The 25,729-nt window shown below is 49.7% G+C and overlaps 1 protein-coding gene across 2 annotated transcripts in view; it reads right to left on the bottom strand.

Moving 5' to 3' along the window:
* Positions 1-25,729, bottom strand: part of SLIT3 (slit guidance ligand 3) — a 586,046-nt gene that overhangs the window by 65,553 nt on the left and 494,764 nt on the right. For both annotated transcript variants that reach the window (XM_040983330.1, XM_040983243.1), the window contains exons 14-19: positions 24,522-24,685; positions 14,236-14,386; positions 13,023-13,097; positions 4,377-4,520; positions 3,043-3,186; positions 259-422 (exon numbers count right to left, since the gene is read on the bottom strand). In XM_040983330.1, coding sequence (XP_040839264.1) covers positions 259-422; positions 3,043-3,186; positions 4,377-4,520; positions 13,023-13,097; positions 14,236-14,386; positions 24,522-24,685 — 842 coding nt within the window. The remainder of the gene's footprint in view (positions 1-258; positions 423-3,042; positions 3,187-4,376; positions 4,521-13,022; positions 13,098-14,235; positions 14,387-24,521; positions 24,686-25,729) is intronic.

Raw genomic sequence — 25,729 nt, 5'->3', positions numbered from 1 at the left:
AGGTGGCCCCCATTTTAATGCTGGTCAAGATGCATGGACATGCCAAAGGTATCTCCGTGTTTTCCAGGATGGTAGTGGTTTGTTTTAGTCGACAGGTGTGTTGTTTTGATGTGGCAGGTTTCTGAGCACAGGAGCAGCAGAGCTGTGGAGCGCCCAGGCAGAGGGGGCAGAGGGGAATCTGGGCTGAGGCACCTGCTTGGCTGTTCTCCTCCCACAGGACTCCCCTCCCTTTCGCCCTCCCCTCCTCCGCCGTCTCACCCTCGCATGTGAAGTCCTGGATGGCCACGTCCTGGATGGGAATCTCCTTTAGGAAGAAGGGCTTCTGGCACCGGGGGTTCCCACTGACGATCCGCCTCTTCCTCAACCACTTGCCGAGCCAGGCCAGGTGGCAATTGCAGTTGAAGGGGTTGGACAGGAGGTTTCTGGGAGGAAAAGGGTCCTCTCTGAAGTGGCCTCTACAGGCTATTGTGGGGAATGCTCCTGGCTCTGCCCCCTCAGTCCCCGTCAGGCTGCCTGCCAGGCCCTCGCTCACTGTGATCTGCAGACACCCTCTGGTCCTCCGAGGCCTCCCACCTGCTGCTCCTCCTGCCAGGACTGGTTTCTTTGCAGTTTGATTGGCAGGTTCCTTCTCAGTCTGTGGTCCTCACCCGTGGACAAGAGACCTCCGCGGAGTCCCTCCACGTACTTTGGGACAGTGAGCCCTCAGCTGCCCCCTCCTAGCTCCCTGCTGTTCTCTCGCAGCACCCAGTGGAGTGTGTGGCCTTGGCTGTCAGCGCCTTTTTGACATTTGCCCTGTGTGTTGGCCTCTGTATTCTGTGGCAGTAGAAACCAGCTCTGTTTCCCTCCGGGTCTCTAGAATCTTAGCACAGGTCACCACCTGCACTCAGCATGTACCTCTGGGCAAAACTGCTAAACTGAGGCAGGATGAGGGTATGACAAACACTATCCCTTTCTTTATTGGCATGCACAACACAACCTCCCCTTCCCCTGCCAACAGACACATACATGCACAAAGCTCCTGCCTCCTTGGTCACTCCCCAAATGCCTGCAATGGCCAGGGCTGGGTATGGCTGAAGTTCAGGGCTGGAAAGCCAATCGTCTATAGAAGCCAAGTACATGAACCATCACTGCTCCTGTCCGTGTCCTGTCCTGGCAGTGTCTGCCAGGACCGAGCTCTAGGTACTCTGATAATGGGACATGGCTATTGTAATCACTAGGCTAAATGCCTGTCCCACTGTCATTTTCCTATCAGCCTGGGATCATGGAACTTCATTATCCATCCATTATCCCATTCAAACCTGTTCCAACCACCCTAGAGAGAAAACAACACCCTTCTTCCTGCACCAGTGAGGAAGTTAGGTTTTAGGAGGTGTCCCAGAGACTGATGGCCCTGGTGTGGCTGGGTGGTGACACAGCAGGGACAGACATAGGAGGCATCTCTACTGGGGCTGAATCTCATGCTGACATGCAAGCTACTCATGCCACAGTTGGTTCCCTTTATGCTTTCTGCCTCCATCCATCTTGACATCTTCTGTCTGTCTCTGGATTCCCAGCACAGAGCCCCCTAAGAGGGGTGGAATTCAATGTGGGCTAAAATGAACCAACCCATCAATGTGAGTGTTTAACCCATCATTCCTGCCTGTAGATGTCATGCATTCATTCAACTAGGTTCTTCAGAACTATAGATTGAGCACCTGCTTGTGTTGCCAGCATAGATGCGAACATGGAGGACAGTGCTGGGGACTAAGCAACCAGTACCCATGCCCTTCTGGAACTTAGAGGACGAGCAAACAAGTACATCACAGACAACTTCAGGGAGTGGCAAATGCCAGTGGGAGAGCAGGGTTAGGGGGACCCTAGGGGGTGCAGGTGACACCTGGGCCAAGAGCAGAGGCCACAGAGACTGGGAGAAAGAGCGTTTCATGCAGCAGGAACAAGTGGTGCCAAGTTCCAACTGGGCAAGCACAGGGGGAGGCCTAGGTGCTGGCTGTGAGGGAGGAAGAATTGTGAAGGAATTGCTTTGGCCTCACTTTGAGGCAAGGAACCGACAGACAGGAAGGCTAGCAACGGGCAGCCACAAGAGATGCAGCAACGGCTTTTCTTCTCTTCTTCCCAAGGGCCTTTGGGGAAGGGAAGAGATGGGACAATAACCGAGCCACATGCAAACACCACACACAGCCATAAAATAGCCTTGTGTTGAGTCCGTCCACAGTGGCTCTAGCTGTGGGCTTCACATATCGTATCACATCCAAGCCTCATCACAGACCTTGGAGGTGGACCAGGCAGCAAGGAACACTGCAGCAAAAATGCATGGAGGACTCCAAGAGCATCCGGTGAGCCAGAGGTGAGTCCAGGGTATGAACCCAGGAACTCTGGCCCTGGAGTCTTGATGGTTAGTCCGCCCAGCCTTCCTTACAGTACAGTGAACAACCCAGGTAGTTTAGCTCGCTCAGCTGTCCAGAGAGCTGGATTTCTATCCTATTTCTGATAACACTGAAGCAGTCACTATCTTTTTAAACTTCCAGCTAACCATGTCGCCGATCTACTTACAAGTTTCAGTGTTTGAAATGCTTTGGGTGAAACTCCCAACAGCTCATCACGGTCTGATAGCCTGGCCCTGGCGTCCTCTCTAGCTTGGCCTTACCTCATCACAAGGAATGCTATGTCCATGCTGGACTTTGCACAGTGCTGCACATTTACACTGTTATAACCAACCACAGGGTCTTTGCATGCACTCTCTATACAGATATACACTTGCCTGAAGATAGCTTGAGAGTTTCTCAAGAAGATCACCAAGGGTTTTCAGAGTACCATGGGCCTCTTTCATGTGCAAATTCTTGATTGGGTGAGCACTGGGCTGGAGGAGCGAGGACTGTGCAACCCTAACATTTACCTGCTGCCTGGCACACATAGGGAGCCCAACAGGTCTTGTCAACCAAATGAATGAGTGGATGATCTTGGCTAAAGGCAACAAGGAGCTGAGATGGGCCAAGTCTGCAGAAGCCGAGCCCTACCTGAACAGGCAGTGGGTCCAGAACTTACATGGTGGACAGGGAGACCAGCGTGGTGAAGGCCCCGGGCATGATGGTGGTGATCCGGTTGTCATAGAGGGACAGCAGCCTCACGGAGCTCAGGCCAGCAAAGGTGTCATTGCTCACACAGCTGATTAAGTTACTCCGTAGCATCCTGCAGGGAGAGGCATGGGAACACAGAAGCACAGGCATTAGGCAGACAGTGCACCAGTGGTGTGTGTTTGTGTGTGTGTGCACATGTGTGTAGGGGGGATGCTTTTGCTCACTCTGAGCCCAGACTGTCCATTTTCTCAGCTTTGTCCTGTGGCAGCAGGGCCTGGGACTTTGCTGGGACTCCCTGTAAACTTGTGTGTACACTCTTGTTTGTGCATGTCTTCTTCCTTGAGTATGAATGTATCACGGGTTTGTATATGTACATATGCACACTGTATGATGATGATGATGTGCATGTGTATTTCTGGGAGCAGAAGGAGAATCAAGAAGTCTGTGGACGTCGGATTCTCTGTGTGTACTTCTGTCTCTCTGCTTTATATGCATGTTTTCATGCTGCTTGTTTTTTGTGTCATTTGAAAATCTGAAAGATAGAGAAACAGAGAGACAGAGAGAGAGCACGCTCACTTACCCATCCACTAGTTTACTTCCCAATTGCCAAGGCTGGACCAGATTGAAGCCAGGAGGCCAAACCTCAATCTGGACCTTCCACGTTGCTGGAAGGGCTCCAACCACTCAAGCCATCATTGGCTGCCTCCCAGGGTGTGCACTGGAAGGAAGCTGGAGTTGGAGGCACTCTGCACAGGATGTGTCTTTCTTACAACTATGTGTATGAGGATACTTCGAAAATGTAACGGAAAAAAGGAATTAAAATGTAAATTTATTTCATTGCAAAAAAATGTTTAAATCAACTCAAGGTTTTTTTCATAGTACGTACAATGATGACCTTTCTGAAGACCGTGTTCACATATGCATGAATTTCAGATTTTTTTGGTACCCAAATAAACTTATCCTTCAATTTCATTTTCTATGAAATTTTAAAAATGTCACAGCTTATGGAAAAATATGTATTTGCTTCTTGAGGCAAGTTCTAGTACAACTCTTAAATGAACATACAGTCAAGTGAATGAATTAATTGTGTATTTCTGTGTAGGTGTCTCCATTAGGAGGTATTTGGCATGCTGAATTCTTTCCTACGAAAGGCTCTGAAATGTTGGATAACCTTGACCACAGCAGCAACTCCACAGGCCAAGACAGCACCGAGGTCCAACCCAGTCCCTGCCAGCCCTCCCCGTCTTTCTCAGATTCCTCTGTCCTCCCTCCTTCCTTGGGCCTTGGCCCCACTGCACTCACAAGGTCTTGAGGCCGGTGAGGCCTCGGAACATGCGCCCATGCACGTTCTCCAGCTGGTTGGCTGTCAGCAGCAGCTCCTGCACGCCGGCTGCTCCGTCAAAGGTGCCCTCGCGCATCTCCTTGATCTTATTGTTGCTCAGGTTTCTAAGAGAGACAGAACAACAAGGGAGAATCAGGGAGAGCAGAGGGTTGGGGTGCAGGGAGGGGAGCCTGTGGGTTAAGGCCTGGGCGGTGGTGCTGTTGGGGCAGGGGAGAGACTCAATTGTGGACTCGTGATGTTTGGTCTTTAGCCCCTTTCCCTGGCCGTGGGGACCCAGGCCCCTAGCACTGAAGCAGATTTCATGAGACTTGGCAATTTTTCCACGTAATTGTCACTTTCATGCCCTGGGTTGCTGGTAGATTTAACACAGTGGTCCCAGGCTGATGAGTCTAACACCAAACATTCTCCCATAGCAGGAATGCTGAAATGGGGGAGGGTGGGGCATCAAGGAGCAGGCTCCCCTCCTGTGGCAGTAGGAAATTCATGGGACCTCCAGCTTTTCTCCTGGGTCCCTGAGAGCGGTGCACACCTTTTAGTCACCACTTAGGAAGTACTTTCAGCACACTCGACCCCACAGGAGGGATCTGACTGATTTCATGACAGTCAAACCTCACATCAATGCCCACAAGGCAGATTTACCTTGTCTTAGGAGTCAGAGGTCGAGCGGTGAGAGAGATTAAGTAACTTGTTCACACTCACACAGCTGAGAGAACCAGAACTGGAAGCCAGGCTCTGGCACTTAAAAAGTGCTTTCTTAAAGTGTGTGTGTGTCCTAAGTGAATTCCTTACTGGGGCTGTGGACATTTCCTTGTATGATTGCTTTGCAGAAGGTAAGACTGCATATAAAAACTGTATTGATTTTCTTAAAAGGCAGAGTGGCAGTGAATGAATGAAAGAAAGAAACAGGAGAGATAGCTTCCATCTACTGGTTCACTCTCCAAATGGTTGCAACAGCTAAGGCTGGGCTGGGTTGAAGCCAGGACCCTGGGACTTCATCTGGGTCTACCACTTGCATAGCAGGGACCCAAGTACTTGGGCTATCATCTGTTGCCTTCCCAGGTATGTTCCTGGAAATCTGGGTTGGAAGCAGAGAAAAGATGACCTAAACTAGCATGCCAGTATGGGATACAGGTGTCCAAGTGATGGCTTAGTCTGCCGTGCTGTAACTCCTCCCCCAGTGTGCCTTCAGTCCTGCCAAGTCCTCAGGGCTGCCACTTTCTGTCCTAAGCTGTGCCAGCAGAGCTTTCCCTCCAGTGCCTGATGCTGACAACACCCTAGGCACACTGGAGAGGGAAACAGCAGGGCACTTCCTGTGCATCCCTCAGTCCCACGAGTTTGGGGACAGGGCCTACGGGGTTCATTTCAATAGCCAGACTTAAAAAAACAGCCTTGGCCAAGTGGATGGAATGGAGGGTGACATTGCTTGCAGTGGTCGAGGGAAGAGTTCCACTTCCCAGTCTGGCTCAGGACCCGCCATCTTGGATCAGGAGGGGAGCGCAGGTGGAGACAGAGCCTGCAGATTCCCTGAGCTCACTGAAGCTGTGCGAACTGGCATATTCACAGAGATGGGCTGTGTGTCCCTTTTCCGTGCTGGGAAGACTGAGGCCTAGCTGCCAAGTCCTTGGTCCTTCTGTTTTCCCCAAGCTCTACACTTTGTACAGTTCTGGCAAAATCACCTGTGGGGAGCAGGTAACAATACAGGTGCCTTAGGGTCCACTTACATGCACACTGCTAGCCCCCAGCACAGCCACGCCTGTATCTGCAGACAGATGTGAAGGTAGCAAATGGTGCCTCAGCCCCCTCTTAAAGCATCTACTTGTGATGCTTCTGTCCTCTTTTTTCCCCCTCCCTGTCCTCCCAGTAACACAGGGGCAAATGCTTGTCCCACCAAACCCCTCTCCTGCGACGGAGAGACCCTGCAGGGGTCTGAGCTAGATTTTCTGCTCCCTGCGTGGCTTTCCCTAAACGCAGTGGCCAGTGCTGGGAACACAGGACTGAAGGTAGTGCACTGGAGAGGTTGCAGGTTACATTCGAATCAGACGTTGGAGGAGAGAGCAGTGAGGAGGGGCTAAGGCAGCCATAAAGTGGAAGGGTGCTCATTTCCTGACATCTGTTTCTTTAAATGAGCAAAATTAGTACTGCTTTACTGTAAGGTTTGCAAATTTTATTTCCCCGGGGGTGGGGGGAGGAGAACGGAAAACAGAAGGAGAGCTAAGAAAAAAAAATAAATAAAATGAGGAGAGAGAATTTTCCAGAACTGGCTGCTACTCTCTCCACATTCATCAGAACACTGCTTACTGCACGGGCTGTGGCAGGGGCTAGGGAACAGAGTGTAGCTTGGGGTTGCACAAACAAGCTGATGAGTGTGGCAGGATTTATAATCCTTCTAGCATGTCAGAACAGGAGCTTCTCGAAGACATCCAGATGCCAGCAACGCCCAGGAAACTGAACCTGGAGCCTGCAGGGGGCCATCTGTCTGTCTGTCTCTGCAGATCCACGTGCAGGGACACTGGCTCCTCACAGCTCTGGCCTTGACCAAGCCTCAGAAGCCCCACCTTGCTCAGAGTCAGATGGGAGGCAGGTCTGAGGCCCAGTGACCCTACAAGCTGCTAAGGATCCTGCCTTCATTCTTGCCAAGAAATTCAGGGGCCTCTGCGGGCCCTGGGAAGGAGCCCCAGAGGTGAGCCCTGGCCTCTCCCAAGGCCACAGCTGCTCAGGGCTGTATTCCAGCAATAGGAAGGAGCTCCTGAACTCTGGTAATGGGAAGGAGCGTGAATCCTGTGAGTTGGAAGGGGGCTTGGTGTATCTCTCTGGAGGCAGAGGCCACTGGGTCATAACCGAGCATATGTTCTGTCCACTTCTTCAAGGCCTCTCCTTGCCCTCAAGGCAAGAATTCTTCATTTGATCTTAGCAAAATGTAGAGAAGTGATAAGACAGGAATTCTTTCAAGCTGGGGCTGCAGGTTTCAGTGTCATAGGATTAAGGTAGGCAACTTCCTGCTGACCAGAAGCAGGCCCAGTGGGGACATAGATGACCCCAAAGAACAAGCTCTAGTAAGGGGCAGTGGCTCCTTTGCTCAAAGCCATCAGAACCATATTGTCTGATATTCCAAAGGATGCCAGAATCGAGATGCTATTTCTATGAAAACTCCTGACTTTTATAGTGGCAACTGGGGCTCTTGCCACTTGTGTTGCTTTCAAGTCCGAGCTGCTCTATCGTTCCACTCCAACTCCCTGCTAATGTACCTGGGAAAGCAGCAGCAAATGGGTCCCTATCACACACACAGGAGACCTAGACAGAGTTCCAGGCTCCTGGCTTCTGCCTGGCCCAGCCCGGGTCATTGAAGCCATTCGAGCAAAATGAACCAGCAGATAGAAGATCCCTCTTTTTTCTCTTTGCCTGTTCAATCTTTCAAGTAAATAAAAAATCTTTAAGAAATATAGTAGGCAACTATTTCGTATCAAGAAGCAAACCACCACTACCACTGAATGCAACCATGACTTCAGGCTTGAGGACCACCAGTTTTCAGGCTCTGAAATGCTGTGTTGGGTTGGCTGACTTACAATCACCTCTTGCAGAGCCTGCTTCTATCCACATCCCTGCTGGCTTGCCTGATACTCACAAACATCCTAAGAGGGATAGGCTTCTTCCATATTCCCATTTGACAGCTAAGGGCACCGAAGTCCAGAAAGACCTGGCAGAGTCTAACCCACCAGCTCAGTGTTGGTTCTCTTTTGTCCAACTGTCCTGCAGAGGTACAGTCAGGAGCTACAGGTCTGGTCCCAGCTCGCCAAGGCCAGGCCCAGCTAGCTCTCACCTCTGGGTGACACAGAAATCCACTGAGGTGTAGGGATAGAGATGGGATCCTAGCATCCTTCGATCTGTTACTCAACCAATAATGTGGGCATCAAGTTATCCTCACTCAGTGGCAGCAGCAGGTGGCCTTTGGGACTTGATCTGCAACACTGGTCATTTGGTTGGTTGGCTGCTACTATATGTACTGCAGGACTTCATAGAGTGTTTGGGAAAGAGAATGAAATCGAGTTTATTTTGGTGCACAAGCTTTTGAAATACAAGTATAGATGTTTTGGAATATGTGTCTTCAGTGTATTTTGAAAAACTGCACCAAAATGCACTCATACATTCTAGCTTTCACAAAAATTCTGAAGTATCCGTGCATGTGGAGATACACACACACACAGAGTCAGTTTGTATTGTCACAAATTCTGACTCCAGGTTCTGCCACCCTGATTTTTTTTACTTTGGGTGGGCTATTTAACTTTCTATGTTTCAAGTAAAGTAATCGCAAAGCATTTTGTTTTTCTTCGTGAGGGTTCAATGAATTCATATAAGCACTATCTGGCATAAAGCATCTCATCAGTACAACAGTGGCTAGTTATTATCATTACCATTATCATCATCACCATGGCCTGCACCTAGCCACTTTCCACATTTGCGCTACTTCCCAGGCTTCTGAACAGTCCAAGGGTGCAAGCCTTGTTTCAAGGCATAACCAGTTATTCTGTGTCTCAGCACAGATGCCCTCTTGTATGGTCCTGCTCCCTCTCTGGTCAGTACCATGGTCAGAGGCCATATCATTTGTCCTTATTTTCTTTTCAAATTTCATTTCATTTTATGACACAGTTTCATAGGCTCTGGGATTCCCCCAGTCCCTTCCCATACCCTCCCCCCATGGTGAATTCCTCCACCTTGTTGCTGTATTACAGTTCAAATCCAGTCATGATTCCTTCATTGCAAGCATGTACCATGCATAGAGATGCATAGAATCCAGCATCTTATTGTCCAGATAAATTCAACAGTTTCTTGGGGAGACCATCTCTGGTTTGAAAGCAGAGCTGGCAGAATATCATTCCATCCAATGAAAAGCCACAACATAACATCAACAACAATTTACAACACTATGGAGTTAATTGACATGGTATTGAGTGATCAATATGTTAGAAAATGCAAGTTCTTAACTACATTCTGTGACTACTTCATTGACATTTCAATTTTAGTTTATACACAACTGGCTATAGGGTACTATTCTGCAGTCTCATGTCTATTTTTATATTTAGTAGTTTATAATATTGAAGCATAATTTTTACTGAGCTTGGCAAATTTTAGGGTAGTTCAAACTGGCTTATAACTCTAACAAGGCATATGTCAAGAGTTGAGGCACAGAACAGTTTTAGGAGGGGTGTGGAGAGAAATCTTCAATACCTTAGTGAGGAGTAACTGATCTTTGTATCCTACCTAGTAAGGTATGAGTGAGTCCACGCTGACCATTTCCTGTCTGGTTCTAAGCTTTCCTTATTGATCTCCATCTAATCTAAAATTTTTTGGGGGTGGGGCTCCACAGCAACCTTGATGGTCATTGCAAGAGAGGGTGGGGATCCAAAGTTGGAACTAAGTAAGGACCAGAGAAAGCTCATCTCAAAGGAACTTTACTGTCCTTCTGTTTCTGAGGTCCACTCAGGGCTCTCAACTATTGTTCCAATGACATTAGATCCTGTGAGGAAGGATCTGGGCATCTTCCATTCCATGTGGGAGATCCGAAAAGGAGTGGATGACCTCAGAGTTCTTGACCTACAAGGGCAGTCCAATTCCCCATGGTGTACTTGGTAGTTGGGATATAGCCCTTGGTGCCCATACCGATAGTCCTTGGTGAGGATCTGGGAGTCTCCAGGGTTGGGATACAAGCCTCCTCCTGTCTGCCTGCTCCACTCTGGGGCCCCCTGCTCTATGCAATGACCTCCTGTTAAGAGGTTGTCAGGATCACTCTTGATTCCCCCTGTATGTCTTTATAGCTTTACTAATGTCTAATGCCAGAGGCCATATCATTTGTCCTTATTTTTTCATATTTATTTCCAGTCTTCCTCAAAATGTTCCAGGAAAGTAGATTTATTTCTATTAACCAACGGATGCAGCTAAGACTCAGAAAGGCTGATGATATTGCTGGAGTCAGACAACGGGGGGTGGAGGGACAGGTGACCTCAGAATGGATGCAGGTCTTCCTTCATGCCTGGTTTTCTGGCTGCCTGGAGAAGTAGCAACACTTCACATCTCTGGTCTGCATTCTGAGGTGCTCTGATGAGTCAGGGACATGCACCCCTTTTGATGAAATCTAAGCCTGCTGCCACAGTTCCCACTGCTCCCTTTTCCTGCCTGGTGGCAGAGGCTGGGAGTAGGTTGTGACTCCTCATGTGTTTATGCTGTTGTTTTTTTTTCTTTCCATGAAGAAATAGGTCTGTGGATGCACAAAGGTGCACTTTGTCATTCAACAGACCTTGCAAAGGTTTTCTCAACTCCAGTGTAATGAAGCCAACCATGTCTTAGAACAATCATAACCACTCAAGTAACATGCTTGGAACACTCTTCCCTACACCCGGGTCTCTAAGGCATCATCAAATGACTGTCCCTATCCCCCAGGTGCTGATGTAATTTGACAGCAAGGAGCAGCCCCCTGCAGACACAGGAGGAGAAAAAACAAGAAAGAAAGAAAGAAAGAAGTAATGGAAACATTCATCCCACCCACCTTCTATACCTCCATCCTCCCCACCCACATCGGAGAGCCACATGGTGAGGCACACCCCTCTCAACTATGCAAACGATCTTCAAAAATAAAATTAAAAATTATATTTAAATAAAAAACGAAAAAACTAAGCTGTAAAGCCTGCCCCAAAAGAGAAACTAAATGTCAGAACATTTTACAAACTGTAGGTCAGTTCAAATACAGGTTAACAAATGAACCACTAAGAAGTTTTTATGTTGAAAAAAACAACAGTTCTCTATACTGGTGATCCTGCCAGACATGGATGATGTGAGACAGGCTTGAGGTGTCTGAGTTTAACTCAAGGTATAAAGGTGCAGATTTCTTTACTGAAGCCATGGCTGCTCCATCCTGTGTCCCACTTGGGCCAGCTTGGCTCATTTTCATACCTGCCTCTCTCATTTGCATATGCATGGAACTTTGTGCCTTGTGGTTAAAAACAAAGCACATTTCTCTGGTGTGAAGAGACAGGAGACCTCCTGGCAGGTGATGAGTGAGAGCTGTGCTGTGGCCCTGAAGCTGGCAGTAGCCTACATGACAGGATAGCCACTAATGTCCCTCTCTCAGTTGTGCCCCCGACAGTCACAGAAGAGCCACTGCAGCCAGGGACCCCCGTGTGACTACAGGCAGGGGCAGAGGGAGGAAATGTACATGGCACCAATGAGATGCAGAAGCTGCACAGGGCCTAGAGGGGCATGCTGCCCTTGGTCTTCGGGAGACGATGGGGAGGAGCAAGAAGGCCAAAAAGAAAACAATGACATTGGTGCTCATTATTCACGGAAGGTGTGTTCCACACAGCCACTAGGTTTGCCAAACAACTGAATACTGACCCACACTCCTACGGCAAACATAGGGATGCGATAACAGGAGCTTGGGGGCACAAGATTTTTACCCATCCCTTGGTAATCTTGGTTTATGTGTGCTTCTATTTAAATACACCTTTCCAAAGATGCGGTATAACCCATTAACTCCAAGCTTACAGCAATCTAAAGGGATTGGAATCAGAAAGCAGCGCGCACCATGTTGAACCTCAGGAAATGCCTGTGGGGCACTCAATGGATTTGCTGCTCTGGGCAGGCCCAGGGATAGCTTTGAACACAACAGGAAGGTCCACTGGGAGGTTGTGCAAACTTGACTGTGTAGGTGAACACATTGGTGATCTGAATCATGAGAACCAATTATATTTCCCTTATTGCATAGGCAGACTCAAACTCTGGGGTCAGGAACATGGTGTGTAAGTTGTGGGCGTGGAGCACGCTCCAAAGGGAAGAATTCCTGCGAGTCAGGAGGCAGAGAGTACTCTCTCCGTCCTGCATGGTAGGATGCAAACTTGAAAGCACACTTGTGTAACTGCGAATGGACCCAAGGCTAATGAAGCCAGCTCTGACAAGTGCTAGCTGTGTGGTCTTGGAGAAGTCACTCTGCCTCTCTGAGCCATGTTTTTCTCAGTTGCAAAGAGGAAAACAGAAGTCAGCACCAGATGGAGGAGAGAGAACTAGAGAAGCTGACATATGTGAAGTGGGGAACACAGCCCATGGCCTAGGATTACTCCTCTGTTATTCTTATGACTTTGCCTGATCACGATCCCAGGCAGGACAAGGGTTGCGATGCTCGGAAGCTTCAGCAGTGAAGAAGCTGGTAAAAGCGCAAGGGGCCTTTTGCCCAAACCTGGCTCCAGGTGGACCCAGGGATCCCTAGACTGAACCTCTGTGATGAACAGTGGGCATTTTCAAAACACAGATCTGGCAACCATTACCTGACAAAAAGCACCATGTAACATGCACCCCAGACACCTGAATCCCTCCCAACGCTAATGGGGGCAGACACAAAAGAAGTGGTGGGGATGAAGATCAGAAAGGAGATATGGGAATGAGGTGGGGAATGCACTTTACTTTGTAACTGAACGACACCAAAGGTTTATTTTGGTCTGCACGTCCTACTTCCCACAGAGGCCGCAGCAAGGAGGCAGAATGTAGGGAAGTATCAGGATCCTAGAAACACAGACCCCGGCCAGTGAGAGAGGGCAGCTGCAAAGTCACTGAAGCTGACTTACATTTTCCGCAGGTTGGGCAACTTCTTAAAGATGCCAGTGGCTTCCAGGACAGAGATCTCGTTGTCATTCAACCTCCTGTGTGGGAAGAGATGGTGAGGTTTGGCCAAGCACAGTCAGAGGACCTCTTGGCTGCCCTCCACTTGACCTCCCCTCTTGCTTCACAGTCAGTAGAGGTCAAGAGAGCCATGGACATCAGCCTCTGTCCGGCTGTCCTGAGTGGCCCAGTGAGAAGAGGAGGCTCATACTCTTGGAAGATTGGCACAAACAGCAGCCCCCCTCCTCCTCTTGGGAGAAGCACCCTCTGACTGGTGTACAGCATTTTTTGAAAACAGAAATCATCTCATCAACTGCCAAGAATCTATTTTGTGAGGGTACCAATGGCAACTTGATCCTCACCCCTGTAGGTTTCCCCATCCTCCAAGCCACCTAGCTCTTTCCTAACCCCTGCCCTGTACCAGGGGAAGTTCAGGGGGCTCATGCCCCCACACTGTCATGTGTTCAGAGAAAGTGGAAGAGTCACAAGAGCCATGCTTTGCTACATCCTTGATGATTTTTGAATCCGAAGAGGACAGAAGTCATCATGACACTGCCACCAATTATTCACGGCTTACTCCTTGCCAGAACTCATGATTAATTCTTGTACTTTTATCTTCTCAATCACCCTAGAAGGCAAGCATCCTGGCTCTCACCCTACTGCTGAGAGGCAGAGTCTCAGATCTGAGAAGCAACTTGCCCAATTCCAGGAAGACTGGAGGAGACAGGTATCAGAGTAAGGTCTGGGAGTTGCTATGCGCTCTGCCTTGATAACCCCTGGTCAGCCCTTCCTATACTGGATAAACCAATGTACCCTTCTGGACCCTTCTAGTTGTTTTCTTGATTTGTCACGTTTCATTTAACGTTTATCTTTCTGGCGATACTGTAAGCTCCACAAGGGTCAGCAGGAGCTATCTACTTTGCCTACTGCAGAAACTGAGCTCATCACACTGCCTGGTTCACAGCAGGCATTCAGAATAATGTCAGAATACAATGAATGAATGAAGTTGTCCTTATGCATGAGCAAACTGTCCACGGGATTGTCTGGTCCAGCACTTACAGACCAGCCAAGGATTATCCCTGTCACTGGACTGGTCACTTCTGGGAGTCCCTGCCTATGCTGGTTTAAGATTGGCAAGGTGTGTTGTGGCAATGTGTGTTGGGGTTGGGTAGTACTTACAGATCAGTGACGTATTCAGGGAGATGGTTCGGGATGCGGGTCAGCTTCTGGTTGGAGCAGTCCACAATGGTGCCTTCGCAGCGGCACTTCTCGGGGCATACCAGGTCCATGAAGCACTCGCTGCTGAACCTGCTGCGGTAATCTTCAGAGCCTGGGCAGGGCCAAAGAGGGAGTGTCAGCAGTCACCAGAGATCCCCACATAGGTCGGAGGTTGTGGGCAGACAAGGACAAGGACTGCCAGATGTCGCAAGGAGTGTGGAGGGAGCAGGCCAAGCCACAGATGTGGCAGTGCTGCCATGATCTGGTCCCCTTGGTGGAGCTCTGCCAACCCCCCCCCCCCCCCCCGCCGTGCTCACTGTCCTTCATTTCTGTCCTTAGTGAAATCTGCAGGAATGGATGCTTTTGTGATGAATCTTGGGCCTTCCTGGGAAAGTGCTGCAAAGTTATGCAGGTTCTACATGGAGTAAAATTCCTATATACACATGTAGACTTCTGTATCTCATGTGATCTATCCACACCAGGATGGCCCCTTATCCAGACATTCATGCGGTTATGCCAGGGTTAGAGGGAAGGGACAACAAGCGGTTACGATCCAGTTGCTTCCAGAGCTTTGTAGATTACACAATGGGTGAAGAAGGCTGAAGCATTTGGCCCTGAGTGGCCATCTAGTTTTGCCCTTGATATTCACAAGATACTGATGAGGTTGGGACCAGGAGAATTAGAAGCCCACAACCTCAGTATTTGGCAATTTGGAGCAGGGTTGCATGGGAGTCATTTGTGTTTTTTTCTCTTTCTTTGCTTTCAATATTGGAAATAAAATAAAAATTTAAGCCTTGGGACAGGAAGCAAAATGCATTTGAGGGTGATATTGGAGTGTTGTCTTATAGTAATCTCTATTTACCTACTATGAGAGACCAGTTTGATAAGCTGAAAGTTGGATAGAAGATTTCTTTTGGAGTTGACTTTTTCTCAAGGTCACACAGTGATGGCCATGAGACCGGCCATCTGATGTCTCTGAACAATGTGTGGGGAGCTGCTTTAAAGATCAGAAAAAAATCCCTGGGACCAGGGTGCAGACATTGTGAGATTACCAATCACGAAGCAGGCAAGGCGGTGATGGGGCGGGGGTGAGCAGCCTGAGCCTAGGACAGGGGTTGGGTATTCTTGCCTTCACCCCCTAACATCTCCTTAGCATAATGCTGGGTCCCCATGAAGGGTCCTTGGCCTGAGGGTGTGTTTCAGACACTGTGAACATCAACTGTCTTCTGAGCTCTGGGAGGCATCGCCTCAGTGATGACATTGGCTTTAGGAGCAATATGGGGCCTTGGGAGTGCATAGGTTTTGGCAATAGAAGGGTGAGCAGGCACAGCCTTTGACACTAGACTCAGTCTTTTCACATGTAAATGGGAACCCAACAGCTACCGCCTGCTTTATGGGGGTTGTTGGGATGAGGAGCTCGTAGGGAGTGGAGTGGCTCCAGGGAAGAGGGAAGAGTTCTGTGGGTACTTGGGATACTCCAACTACTTTTTTCCTGGAACCAAGCTGAACATTTGGCACCTGAGTGGAGCCAATGATAATGACTTCTGGTTCCTGAGCACGCATGATAAGCCTTGCACTGCTCCTTAGCTCTAGTGGGTGATCCCTTTATACCCAGGACATTCCATTATATAGAGGGAAAACTGAGGTGAGCAGATCTTGCAGCTGGCAACAGAAGAATGAACCCAGGCAGACTGCTACCAGGGCCCATGTGACTCCACTTGACTGTCAAAGGGCTTTTAGAGAAAACCTGTAGCCTACTGTCTTTCCAGCTATCATTGCACCAAACTTGGCGAAGGTGGAGATGAGGCCAGAAATTGGTGTCTCCCATCCCCTTGGTTCCTTGGGCTTCACACATCTCCCTGTACCACCTGATTAGGAATGAACTTGACATGTCAAGATTCCACCTAAAACTAAAGCTTAGAAGTCTGCCCTCCCTCTGCTCTCTGCTGTCATCCCCCATCTCTTCTACCTCTGGGCTGGTATGAACTAAATTTGCCCACTGATTTCCATAGTTGTCTGGGTAGCTTCCCTGGGTGCAGGAATTATGCAGATCACTTGCCCTTGGTGTGCCTGCTGAATGCTCTGCCCTGGACCACTGTCCCAGAGACACAGCAGGGAAGTGTACCCAGTAGTGGGTGGATTTCATCCTGAGCACCCTGCTAGCTGACTACCCAGATGGCTCAGCATGGTGATGGTTGGGGGGGGGCACTTTGCACAGGGACAGGTGACATTTCCTTCCAGATGCATCTATCCTGGCATCCTTGTAAAGTGGACTGGCCTGGTCTAGAGCTCAGAGGCAGAAAGACAAGAGGGAATGTGTGGTTTTTCTCTTGGATTTCATGAGCCCAAAGATGTGCTCTGGTGTGTTGAGGCTGGGGACGGCTGCCTATTAAATGCACTTTCGTTTTAATCAAGGTGAGAGCAGTCTATAGTTAGCAGGAATCGCTCTCAGTAGTATAGTTAGATTATAACTGGCAGACCTCTGCACTGGAGCTGCTGACCCATTTTAATGAAATGATTTTGCAATTAGATTCGATGGACCGATGTGTTCTTTCCAGCATTCCCCCACCCCTGCTGTTTTTGTTATTGCCCTGGTTGGCAGTAACGAGGAGGTCAAGAGTGATATTTTATATGAGTGGGAGCCAGAATGTTAATAACGGTGTATGCACATAACTGAAAAAGTTTGTTCCCCAGTTGGAGCGAGCCCGAAACGCCACCCCTGTCACTACATATTTCATTACTGAAACTACCCAGGGCTTCTTGTTATGCCTAATGCTCATAACTACCCAAAAGTATTTTTAACTTTTCCAGAGCTTTAAAAGTCAATTCCAATCTCAAAGCATATTTGTCACTGCCAGAAATATTTAGCAGGAGAGGATCAACCGAAATAGGCTGCCGCTGCTTCTTCTTGCAGTGAGTTCAGACAGGAGAGATCTCGGAGGATCTGAAGAAAGGCTGTAAAACTCAACCCTGGCCCAAACGAAACTGGAGAGAGTTGATGGGACCTGGCACTCTGCCTGTCCCCGCTCCTGTGGCCCTCTTCCCCTCTGTGGACAGTTCAGAACAATGACACAAAGCACAAGACCACAGACAAGCTTTAATCGACAGGAGGAAAGACACAACAATGTGGTTTGTTGATCAATCCCTACCCTCTAAAAGGGATTGAGGTGTGAACGGTCTGGGAGTTGAGCAGACAGGGAGCTGAAACAGCCATTTTGGGGTTGAACTTGGCTGGGATGGGGCAGCTATTGGTAGCCCGCATCAGGGGCCATCCCTGAGGACAACCAGTGTGTTGATTAGAAGTCACACATACATTATTATCTGATCATTAAGGACCCAAAAACTTATGCATCCAGAAACCTTCCTACTCTCCACCAAACTCCCACAGGATCCCTAAGATGGATGAAATGGAGGAAGGAAGGAAAGGAGCAGGGTGAGGAACTGAAGCCAGCGGGTCTCATCAGCTTGAAAACAAAGTAGCAGGAACAAGCAAAAGGGTGCAAAGTGAGGGAAGGGATCAAGAGAATATTGCCAAGCACACAGACATCCACTCAGGGGCAAGGCTGGGGGATGAGCTCCAGGGGACGGGGACGCTCACAGTAGAGCAGGAATGTGGTGCCCAGCGGAGCAGCCAGCTGTGACAGGTCCTCACTTTGAGGTGTAGCATGAGTGTGATCACGTGGCTGAGAGCAGAAGGCAACGCTGCAGCCTGTGGCTTTGTGCTGCCCGCTCTCCAACCCTCTGCAGAATGGCTGGGGAGGCCCTAATCAAAGTCACTACTGTGCAGCCACTCCCGAAGGCATGTCCGTGGCCCGGCAGAGGCAATGCCGAGGAAGTCCAAATGCTTGAGGGAGGGAAAGCCAAGATTGCAGCTTTGAGGGTTTACCTTGTATCAAGTGAGACCTTGGCATATTCCTCCTGGAGAGGAAAAGCCATCTGAACAACGATGACTGTTTTTCTCACTCAAGTTATTTGTCTGAACAGATACAAGATCTAAAGCAAATGTTCACGTTTTGCTCCTGATTTATCAAAGTTTTAAAATTGTTCTAGTTCCATTCAGTGACATTGTCCACAGTGAGGAAGTACAGCCACAGAAATGTGTTTCTTCTGTAGTCAGGTGCCCTGGGTACATGAGTGAACCTCTCTATTGCCTCAGCATCCTCACCTGTGAACTGGAATGCCCGAGCACTGCGACAGTTAAATACAATAAGGGTATAAAACAGGTAGGTGCCTGCCCTGGAAGATGCACTCAGAGTACTTAAAAAAAAAAAAAAAACATTCAGAGAGGTAGACAGCATTCCCTGTTACTGAGCCTTGGTTGGGCCCCTGGCTAACCTGAGACAGAGGAGTGACACAGCATCAGTTCTAGGCCAGGACCTGTTTCCTATCTTGGCTCGCTCTCATACACTAGAACATAAGGCCCTGGTGGATACACACACATTTTCTGGTTACACTGGGGATGGGAGTGATTAAGAAACAAGGAAGCTGGAAGGTGATGAGATCAATGTGAACTGTGATTGAAGGTCAAGGAAACAGACTGGTCTCACGAGGATCAGGGTCAGGTTCAGAAGGACCGTTAGCTTAAACTCACAGTCTCAGACTCATATCAATTCCACTCACTCTCATGCTCACACTCATTTTAAGTGATGTGAATCCCAGTAAATGCGATAGTGGGTGGGGGGGGTGGTCATAAGCACTAGGAGTTCCCCTTTGGGCCAGCTACCACTTAGGAGAATGTCCTTGGCCAGGGACCCTACCAGGAAACCATGGGCCACATGCCCAGTGTACACTGAATCCCTTTCAAAATACGACTGTGATTCTCAAGTTGGACCTTCTTATTGTTGCTATCGCTGCTTGGTTAACATGCAGACTAGAGTTGGTGTTCAGGGACTCCACTCTGGATAGGAGAGGTGGACACAGATCTTAGCTGGGCCCCAGAGTGCCTCTCCACACCCATTCCAACTTGCATCTGAATCCTTCAAGACTTCCAACCCCTCCCTGCCCTCTGTGAGTTGAGACTGGGAGAGGTGGGTCTGGCAGGTGGCGGGCTGCGGTGCTCCAGAGCAGAGAGGTGTCCAGCGGTGGTGGTGGTGGCGGCGGTGGCGGGCCATGCTGCAGGAGAGCACGGTGCTTTCCGCGGTGCTTGACAGAACCATGTTCCGTTTCCATCGTTCCACCACATGGTTAGATCAAGCACAAAGGAAAGCCCCGCGGTGACTGGTCAGAGTCAAGGTCAGGAAGCAGCGTCAGAGAGAGGACAGGAGCACTCAGAGGAAGCAGCGTGGAGAAGCAGAAGTCGGAGCAGGCCCCCACGGAGTGTGATTAGTACCAGGAGCGGGGTTCCACGGGAATGCTTCCGGAGTCAGGAGCCCACCCTTGAGCCCCAGCCCAGGGGAAGACACAGAAGGGAACAGACAGCAGCAGACATTGAACACGCATCCTAGGGAGCAACAGGGAACACCAGGTCCTTCTCAAATCAATGAGGTAACCCGTGGACACCTGAGATCACATCACAGGCCCAGAGAGAGCCTTGCTGCTATATTCACTGATGCTGTCTAACCCGAGAAGATGGCAGACTGTGCAAATCATCTTCTGCATCCTTCGCAACCTGAGGCAGATTCTGGTTCCCTTACACTCTCTCCTTCCTGTTCGTTGAAGTGGAGACAACCCACCTTGCCCCATCATCTACCAAAGCCGTGATGCCCCTCTTTAAGGACAAAGTCCTTCTGATGTTCCACAACTCAGGAACTGTCTTTATATCCTCCAGGTTCTCCATAAACTCTCTGACTGACTGATACTCCTCCCACATCACTTGAGGTATAGCAGAGGAGTGTGGCATCAACACAAAACATATTCCCAACCGGAGAGAAAAACAGGGAGATGCCAACGGGGCTGGGTCTCAGCGCCAAGAAACCTACAGGGCCAGTGCTCTGGGGATAGTGATTTCACAGCAAGTGGTCAGTATACCTCAAGAGGAGGGGCCTTTTCCCAGATTAATAGAAGGAAGTAAAGAAGGAGAAGATAGCAGACTAATCCGAGGGCAAGACACCTTAATTCTAGGGTCCTTCTCGACTTCCCACTCTCTTCCTTGGTTAGGAATCATGGAGTGGATGAGTGAGTCAGAGGGAGCAACACCCACTTTCCAGAATTCCTAAGTGCCCAGTTTTCCTATCCCCATTGTCAACAGAGCAGGAGAAGTTCCCATGCTTCTGCTACTTTGGGACTTCTTGTCGCTTTGTTCAGCATGGGCTAAGGTGTATGTCTCCTGCAGGGCCCTGGTGGTGTTTTGGGGGCTGGGTTCTTTGACAAGATGGCCTGAGCATCTTGATGGTACACAGGGACCCTAGGGACCCTTTCAGAAGAGCCCATGCATGGTTCTGGATTCAGACACCTGCCTTCCTAAGACTTCTTGCCTCCTTGACCGGAAACAGCCACTGTAGTCTGGATTAACTGTGTGGACACACACGGCTGTGTGAAGACTCATTCTGGGATTTTTCTATTTGATTTTTTAGCAGGATATCAGGACCCCAAGAGGGAAAATCCACCTGTTTCCTGCCATCAGGTCCTCCACCCGAATCTTTAAAAATCATATTCTTCTCTTTGGTTTCCTGCTACTAAAGGACAAGGAGCAGCTTATCGAGAATTTGGGGGCTGGTGGTGTGGTGCAGTAGATTAAGCTGCCTCCTGCCACAGGTGCATTCCACAGAAGCAGCAGTTTGAGTCCTGCCTGCTCTACTTTCAATTCAGCTCTGGGAAAGCAGTGAAGATGGTCCCAGTGTGTGGGCCCCTGAATCCACATGGGAAAACCAGAAAGAGTTCCAGGCCCCTGGGTTCAGACTGGCTCAGCCCTAGCTATTGCAACAATTTGAGGAGTGAACCAGCAGATGGGAGATTGATCTTTTTCCTCTCTCTCTCCTCCATTCCTCTCTTACTTTAAAAAAAAAAAAGGTTTATTTATTTTGATTGGAAATTCAGACATAGAAAGAGGAGGAGAGACAGAGAGGAAGATCTTTTGTTCACTGAATCACACTCCAAGTGGCTGCAACTGAGCTGGTGCTGAACCGACTCGAAGCCAGGGGCTTCCTCCAGGTCTCCCACGAGGGTGCAGGGTCCCAAGCCTTTGGGCCATGCTCGACTGCTTTCCCAGGTCACAAGCAGGGAGCTGGATGGGAAGTGGAGCAGCCAGGATTAGAACTGCAACCCATGTGGAATCCTAGCAAAATCTTTAGCCAATAGGCTATCATGCTGCGCCCCCTCCCTCTCTTTCTATAACTCTGCCTATCAAATAAATAAATCTTAATTAGAAAAAGATTCCTCACTGTTTGCCTCAAATTCAAGCTTTTAGTTCTTGCTCTGGAAATCACACTCTGTACCTGAGATCCAGCTTCTCTGCCAGGTGGCCCTCCGATTCTGGATCTCTCGAATGGGACCAAGGGATTTCTGAGGTCAGTTGAGAGGCTGCAACTCCCTGAGACGTGCTGGGCTGCTTGCTTTTTTAGGGCATGCTGTGTCACCACCGTCTAACCTTTTCAGCCCAAGAGGTTTTCATCACACCAAGCCAGAGCAGTGACACACAGGCCTTCTTACAGCGTGCAGTGCTCCTCAGGGAACAGCCTAGGGTCCTAGGGGGCCATCTGGGGCCTTCTTAGGAGGACTTAATTTGATGCTCTGATTACTCGAACCCATAGCCTCCACCCCTAAATTGATCTTGCTGCCCAGGGCGGCAGATGCTACTGATAGAGGGGAAGACACAAAGCAGCTGGGAGTGCAGACGCCCGCCTCAGGAGGGGCTCTGCAAGGTGCAGAAGCAGCCCTCAAATGGGCTCCTAATTGCATCAGTTGTCTTGTCACTGGGGGTGCTTTTAGGGGAAAGCACAGTGCAGAGTTATTATCTGTCAGATCCGGTGTGTATCCCCTCACCCTGCCATTCATTCCCAGCCCTTCTCCTGGAGTTTCCTGGAAATGCACAGCTCTCCATCTTGGGCCTCTGCATCCCCTCACGGTCTGGGCCTGATGTTTCTCAAAGACAGCCTTCTGGAGCTCAGTTGTAGCTTTGTCTCTTCCCTCTGCAGCCACAACACAGGAAAGCCTGGAGAACGCTCCATGCTGGGCTCCTTTCAGCTCTAAATGTCTTCTTATAAGATTAACATTTTGATAAGGTATCTACTTGACAGGAATATGGAATTGTTAGACAGGGTCAACCCAAGACCCCTACTTCTCCCTGTTTCACCTTTTAAAAAAATTTGCAAGTATTTCCATTCCACATTAAAAAAAAAAAAGGCAGGCTAGATCCTGCAAATGCAGATAGATAGGTAATCAGCAAACAGGAAAGTAAGTGCTCAGACAGGGCAGGAGGAACAGAACTAGAGAGAGAAGTGAGCTCTATTGTTCCCTGTCCCTACTTTCTATGGTCCCTTTGTCCTCCTAAGATCTTTCTGCATCTATCACACCACTTGGCCACAGGGACCCCTGCCTTCCCCATCTCAGCCCATAGTCATTCTTCAGTAGTCACCAAAATGATATACCTGTGAGATATCAGTCACCAAGACCCAGAGCTGAGCGCTTCCATACCCTGGCACCCAGGCTGAGTCCTAAGACATAGGCAAGGAACTCACAGGAATAAAGAGCTGGGGGTTACAGAGACCTGGCCTTCCTCTGACTCTCAATGCCCCCTCCTGGGGCACTCTTGCTTGGGAGTATAAATCCGTTCAGCTTGGGACAGAAAGGGGACAGCAACAGAAGGATTAAGGCTCATGACAGCCACGCGGAGGAGCCCCGCTATGATTCAGGTCTCAGCTCCAGATGGGGAGGTTTTCTTTCCAGAAATGCTGCCAGGCTCAGAAGGAACTGCAGAGTCTGGGAGCCAGGAGTGGTGCGGGGAGGCACAAGTCGACCTCTTTCTCTCTCGGGAGCTGCATGGCGTTGATGAGGGCGCCAGAGGTGGAATTGAGTCCCACCTGTACTGTTGACTGGCTTGTGACCTTGGGGGGGTCCCTTCCCCTACTCCACAACCTCCAGCCCTGGGCTCTCTTTACTGTAGATCTGGGATGTCTCCTGCTGACCCAATGGAAGAAGAACTTCCAAGCAAAAGCACTTAGCACAGCAACCATCCTAGGTGAGAAACAGCTTTCGTAATCGGCATTCAGGGAAGGCAAACCAGCCCCCGTGGATCATGTGCCGCAAAATCCCTGTGGCCTCTCCAAGTTCTCTTCAAGCACTTATGTCTGCTACCAAATGGAAACTAAAGTTTACTGTGGGCACAAGGACTGAACAAGTTGACTTATAAGATCAGCACATTATGCAATGAGCAGAAATCTGCTCCATATCTTCTCTCCATAACCAATTCCTTTGTCGGTTCTCTCCCCCAGGAAAACTCACCAGCTTAGCAGAGTTGGGCCTGGGAGCAGAAGCCTGACACTCTGGCTGAAACACTACTGAGGGTCTGGCCCGTCTCAGCCCTTCATGCTGCCTGTATCTCATTACTGGGTCTCTTCCTACCATGTGTAATGTGTAAGGACACAAATAACCATGACTTGTAACTGCCTGTTCAGGTTGCTAGGAGGTCGAGAGTTGCTTCCTTGTCTAGGAGGAACCAAGAATCTTACTACCACTCCACTCTCCATGCCCTGTCCTTCCTGGGTACCACAGAGAGGAAGGGTTCTAAAGACAGTGTGGTGTGCAGGAACAAGGCACTGGGTCTCCCTTAGTTCAACTCATTACCAAGCATGGCAGCATCCTGGGGTGAAGGAGAGCTGGCCACAGTGGGGTGGAATCCCTAACACTCTTATCATTTTCAGTAAAAGTCTCTGTCTTAAATGGGAATGTGGTGGCCCCTAAGATGGCATGCTGCCTGCAGACTGGCATGACTCTGTCCACTCTCATATCTGCCGCTTGGGCTCATGCTTCGGAAACCAAAGAGGCATATGGGCAGTGCATGGTCTTGAAAGACTGCTGTACACCCTGGCTTCTAGCTAGCTCTGCAGCCACTATGCTGTTACATGGGTAAACTGCCACCTCCCTTCTCCTCTTTCCCCTCCCCCTCATGCTTTTATTGTGTGTGTTTTATTTTAAATCCATAAGGTAATTGGTTTTCTGCAGGGCTAACTGAATTTCCCCAATTTAATTTGCAAAGATGCTCCCCAGGAGCCACTGCAGCGCTTGCTGTCGTTCAGATTGGATTACGGGCCTCTCCGGGGCTGCTGTATTCTGAGTCAGAAAGTGGGGCCGGGCCCCCGTAACCTGATTACCTGAGCAGCGGAACTTCTTGCTCTTGATCTGGCTGATGCGCTTGTTGGCGAGCCGGCGCGGGCTGCTGCAGCGGGCCCCGCTTGTCTCGATGGGGTTGTCCTGGAGGTAGTCAGCCAGCCACTTCAAGTGACAGTCACACACAAACGGGTTCTGGGCTAAGTGGCTGCAAGAGGGATATTGCTGTTAATCAGGGGTGCCCTGTGGTGCTGTGCTCCGTTACCAGCCTCCCTCCGCCACACCCAGGAAGCCTGGAGGGGGGCTTCATTCTAAAGAGACCCCCCCAAGAGGGAACCCATGCCTGCTGTCTGCTAAACACAGTCACAGCTGCGCCCAGCATCTGGCTTGGGGAATCTCCCTCCCTGCTCTCTCCACTCAGGGGCCGGACCTGCCACCAATGGCCTCTACTCTCACCCACGTGAAGCATGTCTGAACTTGGCGTTTACACTTAGGGGAGGATGCTTATTACTTCTCCAAGCTCGGTGATCCCAGACACATGAAGCAGCTGGCATGGTGACTGACATATGGTGGGTGTTCTATATATAGCAGTGGGTACTGCTCTTATTCCTCTCATCATTATGACAGTACTGAATGGGTGGGTCTTGCTCCCCCTGCCTCAGTCAGGAAAACACTGTGAAGTCCTGAACACAGTGCCTGGTGGGCAGTCAACGTTCACACACAGCAGCTGCTCTGAGGAACCTACATTGGTCCCTGTCTCTGGCCACAGGGCAGGAAGTCAGTCAGCACCAGGTCTCTCTTGAAGTCTTGGGTAGTCCCCTCGGCTCACTGAGGCTACCCAGGCTCTAAGCCCAAGGCTGGAGCATCAGAAACAGGGGCCCTGATCAGCATTCAGACGTCATCAACTTCACTGAAATATTTATGAACATCTGCAGTGCCGGGGAGTGGATAGCACAGTTTGCAAAGAGGGTGGTGAGCCAATGCAAAGGTACCTGGCACTCAGTTGGTATTTCAGGGTGTGTGTGTGTGTGTGTGTGTGGTGGGGGGCTGGTACGGGTGGGGTGGTAGGGAGTGGCCACGAAGGAGTTCCCAGCAAAGATGGAGCCTGCTGAGAAGACATGGGCTGTAGTGGTTACAAAGTGTAGCTTAGGGCACCTCTGTGCTGATTCCAATCCTGCTTCTGACTCGCTGTGTGATCCTGAGAAAGTCACTTCTCTTGTCTGTGCCTTGGCCTCCTCACATGGAAACGGCA

The sequence above is a fragment of the Ochotona curzoniae genome, unplaced genomic scaffold, assembly GCF_017591425.1.
Source record: "Ochotona curzoniae isolate NIBS_2020 unplaced genomic scaffold, NIBS_Ocur_1.0 contig_1, whole genome shotgun sequence".
In the NCBI taxonomy this organism is placed as follows: domain Eukaryota; kingdom Metazoa; phylum Chordata; class Mammalia; order Lagomorpha; family Ochotonidae; genus Ochotona; species Ochotona curzoniae.
The sequence above is the reverse complement of the archived record's forward strand: the minus strand, read 5'-3'. Positions and strand labels throughout refer to the sequence as shown.